The sequence below is a fragment of the Pristiophorus japonicus genome, chromosome 15 (genome assembly GCF_044704955.1).
Source record: "Pristiophorus japonicus isolate sPriJap1 chromosome 15, sPriJap1.hap1, whole genome shotgun sequence".
In the NCBI taxonomy this organism is placed as follows: Eukaryota; Metazoa; Chordata; class Chondrichthyes; family Pristiophoridae; genus Pristiophorus; species Pristiophorus japonicus.
Window position 1 is genome coordinate 111776877 of NC_091991.1, and position 20583 is coordinate 111797459.

General features: G+C 50.0%; 1 protein-coding gene across 1 annotated transcript in view; it reads left to right on the plus strand.

The window, feature by feature from the left end:
• The first annotated feature begins 18713 nt into the window (after window positions 1–18713).
• cdr2a (cerebellar degeneration-related protein 2a) overlaps window positions 18714–20583 on the plus strand; it is a 23495-nt gene continuing 21625 nt past the window's right edge. The window contains exon 1 of the mRNA XM_070856685.1: window positions 18714–18889. Coding sequence (XP_070712786.1) covers window positions 18808–18889 — 82 coding nt within the window. The 5' untranslated portion in view covers window positions 18714–18807. The remainder of the gene's footprint in view (window positions 18890–20583) is intronic.

Genomic DNA, 20583 nt, shown 5'->3' on the forward strand with positions numbered 1-20583 from the left:
CCCTGTATTCAAATCCCCTCGCTATGAAGGCCAACATGCCATTTGCTTTCTTAACCGCCTGCTGTATCTGCATGCCAACCTTCAATGATTGATGTACCATGACACCCAGGTCTCGTTGCACCTCCCCATTTCCTAATCTGTCACCATTCAGATAATAGTCTGTCTCTCTGTTTTTACCACCAAAGTGGATAACCTCACATTTATCCACATTATACTTCATCTGCCATTCATTAGCCCACTCACCTAACCTATCCAAGTCACTCTGCAGCCTCATAGCATCCTCCTCGCAGCTCACGCTGCCACCCAACTTAGTGTCATCCGCAAATTTGGAGATACTACATTTAATCCCCTCGTCTAAATCATTAATGTACAATGTAAACAGCTGGGGCCCCAGCACAGAACCTTATGGTACCCCACTGGTCACTGCCTGCCATTCTGAAAAGAACCCATTTACTCCTACTCTTTGCTTCCTGTCTGACAACCAGTTCTCAATCCACGTCAGCACACTACCCCCAATCCCATGTGCTTTAACTTTGCACATTAATCTCTTGTGTGGGATCTTGTCGAAAGCCTTCTGAAAGTCCAAATATACCACATCAACTGGTTCTCCCTTGTCCACTTTACTGGAAACATCCTCAAAAAATTCCAGAAGGTTTGTCAAGCATGATTTCCTTTTCACAAATCCATGCTGACTTGGACCTATCATGTCACCATTTTCCAAATGCACTGCTATGACATCCTTAATAATTGATTCCATCATTTTACCCACTACTGAGGTCAGGCTGACCGGTCTATAATTCCCTGTTTTCTCTTTCCCTCCTTTTTTAAAAAGTGGGGTTACATTGGCTACCCTCCACTCGATAGGAACTGATCCAGAGTCAATGGAATGTTGGAAAATGACTGTCAATGCATCCACTATTTCCAAGGCCACCTCCTTAAGTACTCTGGGTTGCAGTCCATCAGGCCCTGGGGATTTATTGGCCTTCAATCCCATCAATTTCCCCAACACAATTTCCCGACTAATAAAGATTTCCCTCAGTTCCTCCTCCTTACTAGACCCTCTGACCCCTTTTATATCCGGAAGGTTGTTGGTGTCCTCCTTAGTGAATACCGAACCAAAGTACTTGTTCAATTGGTCTGCCATTTCTTTGTTCCCAGTTATGACTTCCCCTGATTCTGACTGCAGGGGACCTACGTTTGTCTTTACTAACCTTTTTCTCTTTACATACCTATAGAAACTTTTGCAATCCGCCTTAATGTTTCCTGCAAGCTTCTTCTCGTACTCCATTTTCCCTGCCCTAATCAAACCCTTTGTTCTTCTCTGCTGAGTTCTAAATTTCTCCCAGTCCCCAGGTTCACTGCTATTTCTGGCCAATTTGTATGCCACTTCCTTGGCTTTAATACTATCCCTGATTTCCCTGGATAGCCACGGTTGAGCCACCTTCCCTTTTTTATTTTTACGCCAGACAGGAATGTACAATTGTTGTAGTTCATCCAAGCGGTCTCTAAATGTCTGCCATTGCCCATCCACAGTCAACCCCTTAAGTATCATTCGCCAATCTATCCTAGCCAATTCAGGCCTCATACCTTCAAAGTTACCCTTCTTTAAGTTCTGGACCATGGTCTCTGAATTAACTGTTTCATTCTCCATCCTAATGCAGAATTCCACCATATTATGGTCACTCTTCCCCAAGGGGCCTCGCACAATGAGATTGCTAATTAATCCTCTCTCATTACACAACACCCAGTCTAAGATGGCCTCCCCCCTAGTTGGTTCCTCGACATATTGGTCTAGAAAACCATCCGTTATGCACTCCAGGAAATCCTCCTCCACCGTATTGCTTCCAGTTTGGCTCGCCCAATCTATGTGCATATTAAAGTCACCCATTATAACTGCTGCACCTTTATTGCATGCACCCCTAATTTCCTGTTTGATACCCTCCTCAACATCACTACTACTGTTTGGAGGTCTGTACACAACTCCCACTAACGTTTTTTGCCCTTTGGTGTTCTGCAGCTCTACCCATATAGATTCCACATCATCCAAGCTAATGTCTTTCCTAACTATTGCATTAATCTCCTCTTTAACCAGCAATGCTACCCCACCTCCTTTTCCTTTTATTCTATCCTTCCTGAATGTTGAATACCCCTGGATGTTGAGTTCCCAGACCTGATCATCCTGGAGCCACGTCTCCGTAATCCCAATCACATCATAGTAGCAATTTTTAAATCCATTTTAACGTTACTGTTTACAGTTACAAACATTACACTTCAAGTAAATCGTCCTTTAAGTCTGAGGTCTGCCCAGTGGCCGGTTCCGGAATACATAGGTGATTACAATAAAAGTCTACTTCACCTGGGCTGGCGTGCTCGTCATCCTCTGCTGTGGGAGTGTTTCGACCAGGGGACTGCTGCAGTTTTGTGATTAAGTTCATTATGTCCTCTGCACAGTCCTCGCCTGGTGTTGGTGGTTCCCTCTGTTGCTCAATCGCGGCGGTCTCGAGCTGGTGTGCTTCGATCGCTGCGTCGCTCCTGGTATTCCGGAGGTGGGGTGTGCTGGGCACTTCGCTGCTCCCGTTATCCTGGAGCTGGTCTGCGTTGGTCGCTGGTTTGCTCTCGGTGTTCCGGAGCTCGTGTGCGCTGGGTGCTTCGCTGCTCGCGGGTTCCTGGAGCAGGGCTGTGCTGGTTGCTTCACTGCTCCCGGTCGCCTGTGGCTGTGGGTTGGCGTATTGCCTCTTCTTTTGGTGTCGGTGGTGAGAGGCATTTTCTCGCCTTTCCTCATCAGACGAGCTGCTGCCGCTGCTATCTGTCGAGCTTGGTAGCCACCTCTTCCCTGTCGTTTCCACAGGGGCCCTTGTTCGCCTGTTCTCCTTACGCTTGCGGGCCTTTTTCTTGATGGTCTCCCATTCCGCTTCATCGTCTGCTGTCTCCTCGTTGCTGGACTCGGTGCGCTGGGGGAGAGCTTCACTGCTGGCTGCTGGTGTCTCGCAGCTCGCCGTAGCAGGCTTCTCTTCTCGCCGACTTGTTCCGAGTCCACGGGGGCGTTGGTCGGGGGGAGGGTGTGGCTCCCCTCTGGAGCGTTGTGTTCCTCAGCTTCCTCCTCCTCTGGTGCAATATTCTTTGCTGCCTGTGCATAGCTGAAGTTGCGCTTGGGGCAGTTTTTGTAAAGGTGCCCAGCCAGACCATAGAGGTTGCAGCACTTGGTCTCCTTACAGTCCTTTGTCTGGTGGCCTTCGTTCTTGCAGTTTCGGCAGATGACAGATTTGCAGCTTGCCGCCACGTGGCCTGCCTTCCCGCAGGTGCGGCACACATTGGGTTGTCCGGCGTACACCATGTAGCCCCGACTTCCTCCGATGGCAAAGCTGGAGGGGGGTGCAGGATGGTTCCGCTGGTGTCCACCTTCATGGTGACCTGGATCTGGCGCTTGCTGGTCCATATCCCGTGCAAGTCTTTCAAGTCGCTGCTGTTTCCTGCCCCATCGACATACCTGTTTTGGAAAGTCAGCACATCAATGACCGGGATGTGGGGGTTGTACATCTGCACTATGATAGTGCGTCTTCTCTGCGACGGGAGGGTGAACAGTGGCTCCCAAGTCAGCACTGAGCGCAGCAGTTCACTCGCCTCCTTCAAACCCTTCAGGAACTTCAAGCAGAGGGCGACAGTTCTGAAGGTAACGTCGAAATAACCTCTGTTCAGGAGGTCCTGCAAGGCGAAGATGTCGGCGACTTTCATGCCTCATGTTCCCAGCAGGATTTTCTTCACGAACAGGTCCCGGTTGATCGTTGTCTGGCCTTCCACTTTCTTCACCGTCACTCGGATGGTGTTTCGGACGCCCTGGTTCGCCGCTCGGTTGGCCGCCATCCAGGTTGCAGATTCCTCCTTTCGATGTGTATTGTGGCCGAAGTCTTCGATCTGTTGTGGTGCCAGTCCAGCACCTTGGGCGGCCTTCGGGCACGCCCCTTGACGGGTCTCCAGGCCCGCCGAATGGTCGGTCGACATGCAGATTTTCCTCTTCTCTCCAATTGGCGCCTGGCCCAAGCCAAAGGCCAGAGCCAGCAAAACTGGAAAAACGAGTTTCTGCAGTCAGTCAATTTGCATATGAATGCACAAGCAACACCTGGGCTGGCGTGGTCCTCGTTCTCTGCCGTGGGGGTGTTTCGACCAGGGGGTCGAACTACAACCTGTGGCTTATGCCTCCAGGTCGCTCTCTCAAGCTGAACGGGGATATGGGATGGTTGAGGAAGCACTCGCATGTGTCAATGGGGTGAAAAAGATGCATCAGTACCTTTTTGGCAGGAGGTTCGAATTAGAAATGGACCACAAGCCGTTAGCATCCCTGTTGTCAGACAGCAAGGCTGTCAATGTCAACGCATCAGCTCGCATACAGCAATGGGCTCTCACGCTGGCTGCGTATGACTACACCATCCGGCACCGGCCCGGCACCGAAAACTGCGCTGACGCGCTCAACAGGCTTCCACTGGCCACCACTGAGGGGGCAGCGGAGCAAAGCGCTGAGATGGTCATGGCTGTCGATGCCTTTGACAGCGCAGGCTCCCCCATCACAGCCCACCAGATCAAAATCTGGACCAACAGAGATCCCCTCCTATCCTTGATTAAGAAATGTGTCCTGACTGGGGATTGGGTGCCCGCACACAGAGCATGCCCTGAGGAGGTCAGACTGTTTCACAGACGGATGGATGAGCTCTCCATCCAAGCTGACTGCCTACTATGGGGCAGCCGGGTAGTCATGCCCCAGAGGGGCAGGGAAGCATTCATCAGGGAACTCCACAGCGAGTACCCAGGCATCGTGCTGATGAAGGCCATTGCCCGGTCACATGTGTGGTGGCTGGGAATTGATTCAGACCTGGAACACTGTGTTCGCAGGTGCACGACGTGTGCCCAGCTAGGTAATGCCTCCAGGGAGGCCTCGCTCAACCCATGGCCCTGGCCCGTTCATGGGAAAAATGTTTCTCATTGTGGTTGATGCGTACTCGAAATGGATCGAGTGCATCATTTTGAATTCGTGCACGACATCCACCACTGTGGAGAGTCTGCGCGCGGTCTTTGCGACCCACGGCTTGCCGGACATCCTTGTTAGCGATAATGGCCCATGTTTCACAAGTTACGAATTCCGGGAGTTCATGTCGGGTAATGGCATCAACCATGTCAGGATAGCATCGTTCAAGCCGGCCTCCAATGGCCAGGCGGAACGTGCGGTCCAAGTCATAAAACAAGGCATGCTCCGGATTCAAGGATCCTCCCTTCAATGCCGCCTATCGCGCCTCCTGCTGGCCTATAGGTCCCAACCGCACTTGCTCATGGGGGCCCTGCCTGCGGAGCTACTCATGAAATGAACAGTCAAAAGTCGGCTGTCCCTCATTCATCTAGTCCTGTCCGACATTGTTGAGGGCAAGCGCCAGTCCCAAAACAAGTACCATGACCGAAATTCATGGGGGAGATGTATAGAAATTGATGACCCCGTATTTGTTCTCAATCACGCTTTGGGGCCCAAATGGCTTTAGGGTACTGTAATAGGCAAAGAGGGGAATAGAGTCATAGTGGTTAAACTTAACAATGGGCAGCTATGCCGCAAGCATCTGGACCAATTAAAAAAAAGTTTCAGCATGGACACTGAGGAACCTGAGGAAGATCATGAGATGGTATTCACATCACTGCCAGTGAACGAGCAACAAGAATATTCAGCAGCATGCACAGTCCCTGTGGTCAGCCCGGACAGGCCGGAATCACCACAGGTGACAGACATGCATACCAAGACTCAACAACCAGAGCCCCAACTGCGGCGCTCCACGAGAGAGCGCAGACCACCCGAGAGACTTAACCTATGATCCCAATAAGATGTTGACGGGGAGGTGATGTCATGTATGTAACCTTTATGTAACAACACTGCAATACTGTATATACGTAAGAAATGCACACCTTGACCACAGGGGGTGAATTTGTGGGAGACACTCCTCACCTGGTCATCCAGGTATATAAAGGGAGGTCCCACGCAGCGTCATCACTTCTTGGTCCTGTGAATAAAGGTTCAGGTCATGGAGTGACCTTGTCCATAGAATGTGCCTTGTGTGGATTTGTGGTATTGTGTAAGGACTTTACAGTGGACCCACCATCTATGGCCTCGTCAGGGACTTGCTGGCACCAGCGAAGACAACGACCAAGATATACAAGGAGCTCGTAACCCTGATCCATGAGCAACTCAAGCCCAAGGAGAGCATCCTCACAGCCAGACACCGGTTCTATACCCACCAACAGCCCGAAGGCCAGGAAGTTGCAAAGTACGCCGCAGACCTCCGGAGGCTGGCGGCACCGTGCGAGTTCGGCACCCACCTCAACGAAGCACTGCGGGACATTTTGGTCATTGGAATTGGCCATGAGGGCCTTCTTCATAAGCTACTATCTGCAGATACCACAGTCACACTGCAGAAGGCCATTTCTGTGAGCCAGTCATTCATGACCTCGACCTGCGGTTCTAGGCAGATGACTCACCCTCAGGACTCAAACCCGGCAGGTACTGTGCACAGAGTGGCTCCTTTTAGAGACTGAACTGTAGAGCGCGAGCCCTCTCAGGGAAGAGAGAACAGGCCCCCGAGTCCCTTAACTCAGAGTCCCCCGAGGGGGGCTAATCGAGTAGCATCATGCTGGCGTTGTGGAGGGAATCACAGGGCTCACCAGTGCCACTTTAATGACTATGTATGCAAAGACTGCAGCACAAAGGGCCACCTCCAGCAAATGTGTAAGAGAAATATGCCTCACTGTGTCGATGAAGAGTCTGCAGATGGCCAGGAATCCAGCGCGGATTATGAATCGATAGGCAGAGAGGCAGCCCAGCCCCACGAGGAGGTACATAGCATGTTTACTTGCACTACCATGTGTTCCCCGCTGAAGATGGAAGTCGAGATAGAGGGCGTTCCAGTCTTCGTGGAAGTGGACACGGGGGCGAGCCAGTCAGTGATGAATCAAGAAGCCTTTCAGAGGCTATGGGACAATCAAGCCGAACGATCCAAGTTGGTCCTGGTTCAGGCAAAGCTGCGCACCTACATCGATGAAATCATCCCAGTCGTTGGTAGCGCGAAAGTAAAGGTACTCCATGATGGCGCGGTGCACAAGTTAGCTCTGTGGATTGCTGCAGGTGATGGACCAATGCTGTTCGGCAGAAGGTGGATGGAGAAGATCCAGTGGAAGGTGGAGGACTTCACCCCTCCAGTGATTGACATCCTCGGCGCTCAGAGGCAAAGCAAGCCCTCACCTGAGGGTGGACCCGGCACCGGAGAGCAGACCAGCATGGCACCCGAGACACAGACCGCTCAGCACGACTGCGTGGAGATGATCCAGCTGAGACAACCCGAATGCACCTTCCAGGCTCCAGTGGCAGGACTCCGGAGGAAGAAACTCGGATCCAGAGGCAACTTTCCAGCTTCGGAGGCAGAACCCGGGGAGAAGAGGATCACCACAGTCGACATCATGGATGGAGGAAAGATGGTGCCCAAACCACGAGGTGAGGCGCTGAAGAAAAAGATGGCGGCGGCCAGACCACGAGGTGCAGCGCTGATGGAGCAACATGTGGTACCAAACGGAGAAGAGGATTGAGGTAAAGAAAGCAAGGCTCTCTTAAAGGCCTGCAACCTACTACAATTAAAGGGACAGTTCCACACACTTAAGCAATGTAATAGTAACTGTAAGTCAGAGACAAAATGTGGAATTGATCAAGTAAAATGTGTAACTGATAATCTGAATTGTGCACTTGCAGCCAGCGAGGAAAAGTCGCGCGATCGCGATCGGAGCTATAAAGTATCCACAATAAGTAATGAAAAGATGTGCAATATAGGATTTCAACTGCACACAACCAATGCAGTGGGCAGACACCAATCGGGAGCACACAGGTCCAGCGAGCTACCCAATGCTGTAGCCTGCGTCCCGGGGACCAGAGTCATGCACCATGGAGTGTGGCCACAAGCAGCCAACACACACAAGCTGCTGAGCAAGCAACCTCAGCAGGACAACAGCACCGGTATCGATACCATGCCCCTGGTCGGCTCCACCTCTCAGGCACCCGATGGCACCAACTACCACGAGCCTGAAGGAGCAGACTGTGCCAAGGCGCAGTCCCCAGACCCCATCACCACCAAGGCCATACCCGTAAACAAACGATCACCTGCCACAGTTCGCCCAAAGGGGACCAGGACCAGCCAAGTTCCCAAACCAAACAACGCTCAGGCTAGCGAGTCAGCAGTTCCCTGTGCACTGCTAGGCGACAGCTCCTCAGGAAGCAGCAACGACCCAGGGCGCAAAGAAAGGACAGGGAGGTCACAGGCATCTGTGAACTGGCCCGACGCTAGGAACCACGGCAACAGCCCCAAGAGCAGGCAACTCGAGCCAACTGGGCACCCACTGCCAGCATCGGGCACTGAGCCACCATCAGAATTCAGGGACACAACCCAGCAGTTCTGGAACTAGCTTGTCCTCACGCACTGGTCACTACATCGATAAGGTATCTCACCAGTCTAACGTACTTGTCTCACAACGGAACCACAAATGTAATGCAGACCTGTTTTCCTGAACTTGAATGCTTTGAGCCTCCGCCATAATGTGGGGCTGGGGCGGGGTGGAGGCAGGCGGTGGAGAATGGAGTGGTCAGGGACACACACAAACAGCAACCACCAGCACTCTACTGCACCAACCACTCACTCAAGATTGAAACAACCTGCCAAGGGTTAACCAAATAGAGCCGACAAAGAGCCAAGCCCAGAGCACAGTCAATGCAGAGGCAATTTGCACGGAAGGCTCAGGGGAGAGTGATGTCATGTATCCTACATGGCTACTGTTGGTACTATCACAAGGTGTGCCACCAGAGGGCACAGCAGTGGGAGACTTGTAGGTTACCTGTACAGGTGTACCAGGCCTAGTATAAAAGGCAGGCCACCAGGTGTGATCCTCACTCTGGAGTTACCTAATAAAGGACTAAGGTCACTACAGTTCAAGTACAACACATTGCCTCGTGGAGTCATTACTGGAGCATCTAAGGACACAACAACTCCATGACGGGCAGGGAGTTCACAGACGGTGGGAGAAAGATCGAGGTGGGGGGCGGGGCGGGGGGAGGCAGTTTCTGGTATTTTAAAGCAAGACAAATAATCAATATCCAGTGAAAGGAGGATAACTGGGGTAGGAAAAGTGACATTTAAGTAGAAAATGCTGGAAATATGGAGCAGGTCAGTTGGCATCTGAAACAAGACTAGTTAACATTTTGCATTGAATCTTTCATCAGAATTGGCATGGCCAGTGTTGTGTATTATATACCCTGAACACTTAATGTACAGTTACATAAGACCTTTGAATGTATCTCCACACTGTATACAATATGCCTGTACCACCAGAGAGTGCAACTGGTAGAGACCTAGAGGTCACCTGCACACTGCAGGTAACCGAGTATAAAAGGGAACTCACCTTACTGCACCCTCAATCAGGAGCTGCAATAAATAGGACTAAGGTCACAACAGTTCAAGTGCAATACCTTACCTTGTGGAGTCATTACTAGAGTGCTTATAGGCACAACAATTGGCGACGAGAATATGAATTTCCACGTGTAAAATGGCTAACCTTGGCAACTTTCAACAATCCACTGATGGGGAGGATTGCGATGCCTTTGTGGAAAGGATAGAACATTATTTCATCGCGAACGACCTGGCAGGAGACACACCGACCTCACTGGCTGATAAGCGCCGAGCCATCCTGCTCAGCAGTTGTGGGCCCACCGTTTATGGCCTCGTCAGGGACTCGCTAGCCTCAGAGAAGACGACAACCAAAACGTTCGCGGAGCTTGTAAAGCTCATACAGGAACAGCTCAAGCCTAAAGAGAGCATCCTCACAGCCAGACACTGGGTCTATACACACAAGAGGCCCGAAGGCCAAGAAATCGCAAAATATGCCGCAGACCTGAGACGATTGGCTGCACCGTGTGATTTTGGCGACCACCTTACCGAAGCACTGAGGGACATCTTTGTTATTGGAATCGGCCATGAGGGCCTCCTCCACAGGCTGCTCTCTGCGAACACCATGGTCACCCTGCAGAAGGCAATTAGTGTCAGCCAGGCATTCATGGCCTCGGCCTGCGATTCCCAGAAGGATGATTACTCACCCTCAGGACTCTAACCCAGCAAGCACCGTGCACCAAATGGCGCCTTTCAAAGGCAAGGCTGCTACCCCGAGTCCCGCAACCCTGAGTCCACAGCATGGGGCCAACCTGCCAGCCCCATGCTGGCTCTGTGGAGGAAATCACAGAGCCCACCAGTGCCGATATAGAGACTATACTTGCAAAGGCTGCTATACTAAAGGCCATCTACAGCGAATGTGTAAAAGAAACTTTACTCACCGAGTCGCTGAAGAGTTGGCCAATCACCCGGGCTCCAGCGCTGATGAAGACGAAGAGAGAGTCTATGCGGCAGCTCAGCCCCAGGAAGAGGTGTACGGAGCGTTTACCTGCTCCACCGAGAGTTCTCTGTTGAAAATAGAAGTCGAAATCAATGGTGTCCCAGTCTCGATGGAGGTCGACACAGGGCGAGCCAATCGCTGATAAATCAGGCGGCCTTCGAGAAACTCTGGGACAATCCTGTCGAACGACCTAAAATGCTCCCGATCCAGGTGAAGCTGCTCACTTACACAAAAGACACCATCCCAGTCGATGGCAGCGTGGATGACCAGGTGTCCTACGGCGGCGCGATGCACAAGCTACCTTTGGGGATCGTTGCTGGTGATGGTCCAATGCTGCTAGGGAGAAGATGGTTAAAACAAATCCAATTCTGTTGGAGCTGGGAAAGCCTCCAGGCCCTGGCGATCGACGTCCTCTGCGGCCCCACATTTGGAACCATCGCAGCACCTGAAAATCCTACCGTCCAACTCGACTACGTAACGACGACACAGACTGCACTACCCAACAGCGAGATGATCCAACCCAAACACCAGACCTCACCTTCCGGGCTCCAGTGGCAGGACTTGGAAGGAAGAAGATTGATGCAGAAGATAAATTCCCGGCTTCCGTGGCAGAACCTGGGGAGAAAAGGATCACCACAGCCTACCTCGTGGAGAAAGAGAAGATGGCGCCCGCACCACGAGGTGAAGTACCTGAAATCAAGATGGCCGCGACCAGACCACGAGGGGCAGCGTTGAGGGAACATCACGTGATGCCGAGCAGCGAACTGGATTGGGGTAAAGATTGCAAGGCCCTCTTAAAGGAGACGGCAACCCAGAACAATTAATGGGACAGTTCCACTTTTTGTACAGCGATGCCGGTGATACTAATGTAAGAGATGTAATTAACAAATACAAGTATCTAAATGTACCTTTGAACAGCAATGCCGATAGGATACGTGGAAAAGATGTAATTGATGGATACAAGTATCTAAATGTAATATTGCCCAGCGATGCCGGCAGCATACAGGGAAAAGATGTAACTGAGGGAAAAGATGTAATTGACAAACGTGATTTTGGAAAAAAACCAACAATGTCGAGTCAGGTGATTGCGATCGGAGCCAATGTAGCATGCATGTAAATGATGGAATGATGTGTGATGCCGGGTTCAACATGTACGCCGAAAAATCCAAGTTCAACCTTCCGTGGGAAGCACCCAGGTCCAGCGGGCTACTCGATCATGTAGCCTGCGCCTCCGGGACCAATGTGATGCCCCAGGGAGTCTGGACACACACACAGTGGGAGCATACCCACTGCAGGACCAGCGATCAGCGGATGGTACAGGCACCACTACTGGCACCCTGCCCCAGATCGGCCCTACCTCTCTGGCCACCAGGGCTAGCACCAGGATCAAGAGGCCAGCACCCTCCAGCCCTCCCGACCAGACCTGGGATGACCAGACTTCCACCACTGCTGAAGGGCAGCAGGGACACCCTGCAGCCCTCAAAGGAGGACAGAGAGGCCACACATTCCTATGGCTCTGCCCACCATTAGGCAACGGCAAAGGCCCTGAGACTCAGCCAGGGGAGCGATCAGAGCCCACCCAGCTGGCAGGGGGCGCAGCGCCGCCATCAGACAACCTGGACACAGTCCTCACCCACCAGCACCTGCACCCCGATGGGGCAAGACTGCAATACCATGTATGTACCTTACCTGTAATATGTACTTGTTCCACCATTGCTGAACCCAAACAAACTCATCCTATTCTTCAGTCTCTGTACATGCATGCCGGTGCAGACATCGAGCCACACACATGGTCTATGTATGGGGGGGAGGGGGGAGGGGGGGGAAATGGATGTATGTAGCCATGGACACACATGGATCACACCCAGAACCCACACAACCCCCACTACAACCTCCAACCGTCTACTGCTGACCTTTTCCCAATGTCGTGGCAATAGGACTTGGGGGTCTACAGGGAGAGAGCCATTCCCAAGCACAGACAAGGTGCAAGGGCTTTGGGCACTCAAGTCGAGGGCCAGAGCACACAGTGCAAAGGCCAGTGGCACAAGACTGAGGGGGGAGTGATGTTGTGTGTGTATGTATATACCCTGTATACTTAATGTACAGTTACATAAGACCTTTGAATGTATCTTCACACTATATACACTATGCCTGTACCACCAGAGGGTGCAACTGGTCGAGACCTAGAGATCACCTGCACACTGCAGGTAACCAGGTATAAAAGGGAGCTCACCTTGCTGTACCCTCATTCAGCTGTACTCTGCAATAAAAAGGACTACGGTCACAACAGTTCAAGTGCAATACCCTACCTCGTCGTTACTAGAGTGCGTGTAGACACAACAGCCAGGAGGAGAGCTACTCTACAGAAACAGGTGCCAAGAGCTGTGTCCTCAATGTCGGAAAATAGAGGTTTGAGGAGATGATTGTAAATACTAGGGCCTAGAGTTGCTGTTTGGATTCCACACAGATAGCAGCGCAACTTGGGTGGAATTGATTGATATAGTGCAAAAAATCGTGGAATTTAAAACATGTGAGTTACGCCCATAACCATTCACTCTTGTGTTTCCATGATCTTTGTTCGTGCTTCTACATTTTAAAAAGAATGCAAAATAAAGTCAAAACCAATTGCTTGTGTCCTACTGCTACGGTATGAAGCCCAAAATGACATGGCAGAAAGTACCAATCCTGCATCCTGTTGAGATAAAAGTTGCTCTGTTTCTTGTCCATGATGATGCTCTTGGACATCAGTGGCTGTGGAAATGCTGAGTCACTGAACTGCAGGAGCTCTTTCATTCGAGCCAAACTAAATAGGTAGAATGAAGCCTTTCATTAATCTCCTTCTTCAGGAGAACAGGAAACATTATCATCACCAAGGCCACTGAGTTGTGCTTTTCATGGAATACGACAGAATTGTGTACAGGTAATGCAATCCTCAAAACAGTGGTAAAGGTTCTGGAAGCCCGTGAATTGATATATTTAAAATCTTATGCCTGTGTGCACTTCCTGTCAAGTTTTTCAATTATAAATTTCAATGTTCATGTTTGCAATGGGAATTGTCCATGTAACAATTACCAGGCTTGAATTATATCCCCTCCTCGTGGATGTTGATAACCGGGGGCAGTGCTGTGTAGTGGGGGCAGGTTGGTAGAGGACCTTTGTCTTACGGATGTTGAGTGTAAGGTCTATGCTCTCGTACGCCTCGGTGAAGATGTTGACGGTGGCTTGGAATTCAGCCTCAGTGTGCGCAGACCCACGCGCGTCCGGGTACTATAATTCAATGACAGAGGATGAGACAACCTTGGATCTGGCCTGGAGGTTGAACAGATTTCCGTTTGGTCTGTAATTTAGCTCCACTGCAGCTTGCTGAGGGTGAGATGGAGCATTGCAGCAAGGAAGATCGAGAAGAGCATTGGTGCGATGACACAGCCTTGCTTGACCCCGGTCTGAACGTGAATTGGGTCTGTGGTGGATCCGTTGGTCAAGATCACAGCTTGCATCACGATGAGGCTTTGGACAATGTGGACCATTTTCCATAACTCAGGAGCCTACTGTCAACAGGGGCAGACATCGACAACGAGGTCCAACACTGCCTCCAGTGTGCCAGTGCAGCCTTTGGTCATCTGAGGAAGAGGGTATTTGAACACCAGGACCTCAAACCCGGCACCAAGCTCATGGCCTACAGAGCAGTAGTGATACCCGCCCTCCTATATACTTCAGAGACGTGGATTATATCCAGTAGGCACCTCAAAACACTGGAGAAGTACCACCAGAGCTGCCTCTGCAAGATCCTGCAAATCCATTGGCAGGATAGGCGCACCAACATCAGTGTTCTCACTCAGGCCAATATCGCCAGCATCGACGCTCGATCAGCTCCGCTGGGCGGGCCACATTGTCTGCATGCCTGACATGAGACTCCCACAACAAGCGCTCTACTCGGAACTCCGACACGGCAAGTGAGCCCCAGGTGGGCAGAGGAAATGCTTCAAGGACACCCTCAAAGCTTTCTTGAAAAAGTGCAACATCCCCACCGACACCTGAGAATTCCTGGCCCAAGACTGCTCAAGGTGGAGGAAAAGCATCCGGGAAGGCACTGAACACCTCGAGTCTCTTCGCCGGGAGCATGCAGAAGCCAAGCACAGACAGCGGAGGGAGCGCACGGCAACCCAAGCATCTCACCACCCCCCGTCCCTCCAACCACTGTCTGCCCCACCTGTGACAGAGACTGTAGGTCCCGCATTAGACTCATCAGTCACCTGAGAATTCATTTTTAGTGTGGAAGCAAGTCATCCTCGACTCCGAGGGACTGCCTATGACGATATCGCCTCCTCATGGTGATACAACACCACCACTGGCAGGAGGGTGTCGTGACAACATGACAAGTTTACATTGGCAGTTTCCTCTGTTGTGATGTTGGAAATACGGCAACCAATTTGCGCACATCAAGATCCCATATACAGCAATATACAGCAATATACAGCAATATGATAATAGCCAGATATTCTGTTTTTGCGTTGTCGGTTGAGCGACAAATATTGGCCAGGACACCGGGGAGAAAACCCCTGCGCTTCTTCGAACTAGTGTCGTGGATATTTTACATCCACCTCAGAGGACAGACGGGGGCCTCGATTTAACATCTCATCTGAAAGACGGCACCTCTGAAAGTGCAGCACTCCCTCAGTACTGCACTGGAGTGCCAGCCTGGATGATGTGCTCAAGTCCTGGAGTGGGCCTTTTCTTGGACCAATAGAAACCATCACAAGCGCCCCTTTTAGGGCACCACCAATATGGGATGGTCCAATCAAACTGAAAAGATGCCAAAATCAAGTACCGCCAAAACAAAAGGATACTTTCCCAACTAAATCAGAATTTTATTACTGACTTTCTGTGCCCTGAAGTGCACACCTGTCACGGAAGGTATCAGGTGTACCGGTGAACACTGCATGCTCCCTCTCTAGAGACACCTGGGCAGTGACAAGACTGCGAAACAGGTAGGTAGGTAGGTAGATAGCGCCCCACCATGGGCACCTACAAATTGTTGCTTTGGCCAGGCCCAGTTTCTGAAGTGGGATTTGAACCCATGACTTTCTGACATAAAGGCAAGAATGTCACCCACTGAGACACGGCTGACACCCATGACATTTGATTCCTCAAATTCTGCCCTCTTGACAATCTCTGATTATAATCGCTCCACCATTGGTGGCTGTGCCTTCAGCTGCCTGGGCCCCAAGCTCTGCAACTCCCTGCCGAAACCTCTCCGCCTCTCTATCTCTCTTTCCTCCTTTAAGACACTCTTTAAAACCTACCTCTTTGACCAAGCTTTTGGTTATCTGCCGTAATTTCTTATGTGGCTCGGTGTCCACATAAGAACATAAGAAATAGGAGCAGGGGTAGGCCATTTGGCCCCTCGAGCCTGCTCCACCATTAATAAGATTATGGCCGATCTGATCATGGACTCAGCTCTGCTTTGATGCCTGCTCTCCATAACTCCTTATTCCCTTCTTGCTCAAAAATCTGTCTATCTCCGCCTTAAATATATTCAATGATGCAGCCTCCACAGTTCTCTGGGACAGAAAATTCCACAGATTTACAACCCTCTGAGAGAAGAAATTCCTCCTCATCTCAGTTTTAAATGGGTGGCCCCTTATTTTGAGACTATGCTCCCAGTTTTAGTTCCCCTATGAATGGAAATATTCTCTCTGCATCCACCTTGTCGAGCTCCCTCATTATCTTATTTGTTTTGATAAGATCACATCTCATTCTTCTGAACTCCAATGAATATAGGCTCAACCTATCTTCATAAGTCAACCCCCTCATCTTCATAAGTCAACCCAGTGAACCTTCTCTGAACAGCCTCCAATGCAAGTATATCCTTCCTTAAATATGGGGACCAAAACTGTACACAGTACTCCAGGTGTGGCCTCATCAATACCCTGTACAGTTATAGCAGGATTGCTCTGCTTTTATATTCTATTCCCGTTGCAATAAAGGCCAACATTCAATTTGCCTTCTTGATTACTTGCTGTACCTGCATATTAACTTTTTGTGTTTCATACACAAGGACCCCCAGGTCCCTCTGTACTGCAGCACTTTGCAATTTTTCTCCATTTAAATTATAATTTGCTTTTCTATTTTTTCTTCCAAAGTGGATAACCTCACATCTGCCAAATTTTTACCCACTCGCTTAGCCTGTCTATATCCCTTTGCAGATTTTGTGTGTCCTCCTCACAATTTGCTTTCCCACCCATCTTTGTATCGTCAGCAAACTTGGCTACATTACACTCGGTCCCTTCATCCAAGTCATTAATATAGATTGTAAATAGTTGGGGTCCCAGCACTGATCCCTGCGGCACCCCACTAGTTACTGTTTGCCAGCCAGAAAAAGACCCATTTATCTCAACACTCTGTTTTCTGTTAGTTAACCAATCCTCTATCCATGCTAATATATTACCCCCAACTCCGTGAACTTTTATCTTGTGCAGTAACCTTATCGAATGCCTTCTGGGAATCCAAATACACCACATCCACTGGTTCGCCCTTATCCACCCTGCTCATTACATCCTTAAAGAACGCCAGCAAATTTTTCAAACATAATTTCTCCTTCATAAATCCATGCTGACTCTGCTTGATTGAATTATGCTTTTCCAAATATCCCGCTACTGTTTCCTTAATAATGGACTCCAGCATTTTCCCAGCGACAGATGTTAGGCTAACTGGTCTGTAGTTTCCTGCTTTCTGTCTGCCTCAATTTTTAAATAGGGGCGTTACATTTGCTGTTTTCCAATCCGCTGGGACCGTCCCAGAATCCAGGGAATTTTGGTAGATTACAACCAATGCATCCACTATCTCTGCTGCCACCTCATTTAAGACCCTAGGATGCAAGCCATCAGGTCTAGCGGATTTGTTCGCCTTTAGTCCCATTATTTTACCGAGTACTACTTCTTCATTAAGATTGTATTAAGTTCCTCCGTCCCTTTAGCCCCTTGATTATCCACTATTGAGATGTTTTTAGTGTCTTCTACCATGAAGACCAATACAACATATTTGTTCAAAGTCTCTGCCATTTCCCTGTTCCCCATTATTAATGCCCCAGTCTCATCCTCTAGGGGACCGACATTTACTTTAGCCACTAATGTTCTGGTCACTCATTCCTAGAGGATCCTTTACTAGGAAATTGTTTATTAATCCTGTATCATTATAAAGTACCAGATCTAAGATAGCCGCCCTGCTCCCTGGTTCCGCAACGTACCGTTCAAGGAAACTACCCCGAATACACTCTATGAACTCTTCCTCAGGGCTACCCTGGCCAATTTGTCTTGTCCAATCAATATGAAGGTTAAAATTACCCATGATTATGGCCGCTACTTTTTTTTAGAAGCCTCCATTATTTCTTGATTTATATTCCATCCAACAGTGCAGCTACTGTTAGGGAGCCTATAGACTATGCCCACCAGTGACTTTTTCCTCTTATTCCTTATCTCCACCCAAACTGATTCAACATCTTGATCTTCTGAGCCAATATCGTTTCTCAATAATGCACTGATCTCATCCTTTATTAACAGAGCTACCCTACCTCCTTTTCCTTTCTGTCTATCCTTCCGAATTGTCAAATACCCCAGAATATTTAGTTCCCAGCCTTGCAACCACATCTCTGTAATTTATTTGTTTTGTCTTATAACACTCATGTATAGTGCCTTAGGACGTTTTACAACTTAAAGGCGCTATATAAATACAAGATGTTGCTGTTATTGGTTACCAAACACTTGTCTAAAAATCCAAGAATCCGATGTAGTAAAAGGAGTTTATTCATTCAGAATAAAACACTGGCCAGGAGCACCACACCTTAATCCCTGACTTTATTGTTCCTTCACAACTACAGATGGAGTCGATGTTTTTTGAAATTAGAGCAATAAAACAGTAAACGACTACAGGTTATTCCTGGGGCTGCTGAGATGGTCCATTGTTGAATCTCTCTGATGATAACCTCGCTCGCCTCCGATTGGTGCGGCCATGCTCTATTGAAGTTTAATGAGACACACAGCGCACAGAAAGGGGCGCTGTCAATCAAGTGACGCCACGGGCGCGGTGATTGGCTGCAGTCTGAATTGTTACAGCGGGGGTGGGCGGGGCCTCGGCCGGCTGGGCGGAATCCCCAGATTGCGGTCTCAGAGGAGGCGGTAGTGTGTGCCACGTTGCGGCGATCAGCAGAGACAAGAAATTAATGCAATAAGCATCCTGAGAGAGAGAGAGAGAGAGAGAGAGAGAGGGACGGGCCAGGCCAGCCCAGCCCGCTGGAGCTGGGGCAAGCTACATTATTAATCTTTCTCTAAGCCGGTGCTTTAACAAGATAACATAGCAAAAATGTTGACCGACAGTATCATGGAGGATTTTGAACTCCGAGAGGAGGAACCGTGGTACCACCAGCAGCAGAACATGGAGCACGGTGAGTTTAAACTTTGAAGGCGGCTCTGTGGGCTGGTGCTGGGAGGCAGAGACCGGGGGAAGGGGCTGGGCGCTGCCAGGTTTTAACCCGCTATCTTTCTTATACAGTCGGTGTCTGGCCTGAACCAGGATGCACGGAAACCATGCAGTTCCCACCCAACTGGACCGGCTTTTTTGTAAAAGAGGCAAATCGCGTCTGTGTCTTTTAAAATAAAACATTGAATTTTTTTAATGCAAACGCCAATTAAGTAATGTTTCTTCCCAGCCTGTAATTAACATCGATCAAAGGTTTTATTTCTCTAAACAGTCGAGTTTAATTCAATCGATCTGTACAGCACAGGAAGGGGCCATTCGGCCCATCGTGACTGTGGCGGCTCTGTGAAAGAGCTGTCCCCCTCAGTCCCCTCCCGCTCTTTCCCCACAGCCCAGATTGTAAGTGTTTTTGAAATATAAATTCAATTTCACAGACATGTTGCGGGGACAGACAACATTACAGGTGCATTTCATTTCAAAGATCATAAACTCTTGATGATGGAGGGGTGGAGGAGAGGAGGGAGGGAGGGAAGGGGTGGATAGCGGGTGTGACCCCAGCAGTCCTGGTGTGAGGAAGACTCGGGCGGTATGGGCAGCGCTGTGCGGAAAGCCCTGCGCTGGGCTCCCTCTCCCCTTCTCCCTGTATTTTTGACCCGATGGGTGTAACTCACTCGGCCAGCGCGCGGTTTGTCGGTGTCTTGCTCTGGAGGGAAGGGTCTCCATAGAAACGATGCCCGAAGTGGCGGGCTGCAATAGTCGGTTCTCTAATCGGAACTGATCGCCCCGCTCATTGGTGCTTGATCTGAAATCCACCCCCCCCCCCACTAGTCACTGACTGCCAGAACTGAAAGTTGGTGTGAGCTTTGATGTGGCCCGACAGTGTGGCTCAGTCGGTATCACTGGAGCAGCGAGTCTAGGCTGGCATTGTGGCGATGGATGCTCACGGTCCAATACCTTACTGCAAGGGGTGGTCACAGGCCATCGTGTCTGTGCTAACTCTGAAATCAGTCCCACTCCCCCTGCTCGTCCCACAGCCCTCAACACTTTCTCCTTTTTCAAGTATTTATCGGATTCTCGTTTGAAAGTTGTGTGCTCCCGCCAGCCTTGCAGAGGCAGCAGGTTCCCGATCACAACACCGCCTTAGAAAAATAACTCTCTCTCTGGTTCCTTCGCCAATGATCTTAAACCTGTACCCTCTGGTTAGCAACCCCGCCATCAGTGCAAACCGTGTCTCCTTATTTACACTCTCAAACCCCTCATTACTGTGAACCCCTCTATTAAGCTTCCCCTTAACCTTCTCTAAGGGAGTACCTAACAATTACTGCTGTTTATGGGGCAGGTTTGTCACTACTCCGGTAATTCACCGTCTGCCTGAAGTGTTTTGACAGTGCAATAAGCTGTTATATAAATCTGAGACTGTCTGTGTTGGGTTGGAATGTTTCGAAAGGGGAGCGGACGAGATACATGCCAAAATGTGCTCGTACACCAATTTAAATGTGTTTGGCCGCTCAGATGGTGTAATATTGCTTGGCTGTCCTCTCGGAGAAATATTTTATGAACACTTCTTTCCCCGCCCTCCCCCTCCCTCTCCCTCTCCCTCTCCCCCCCCCTCCCTTCCCCTTCCCCCTTCCCCCCTCCCCCCCTCCCTTCCCCCTCCACCCC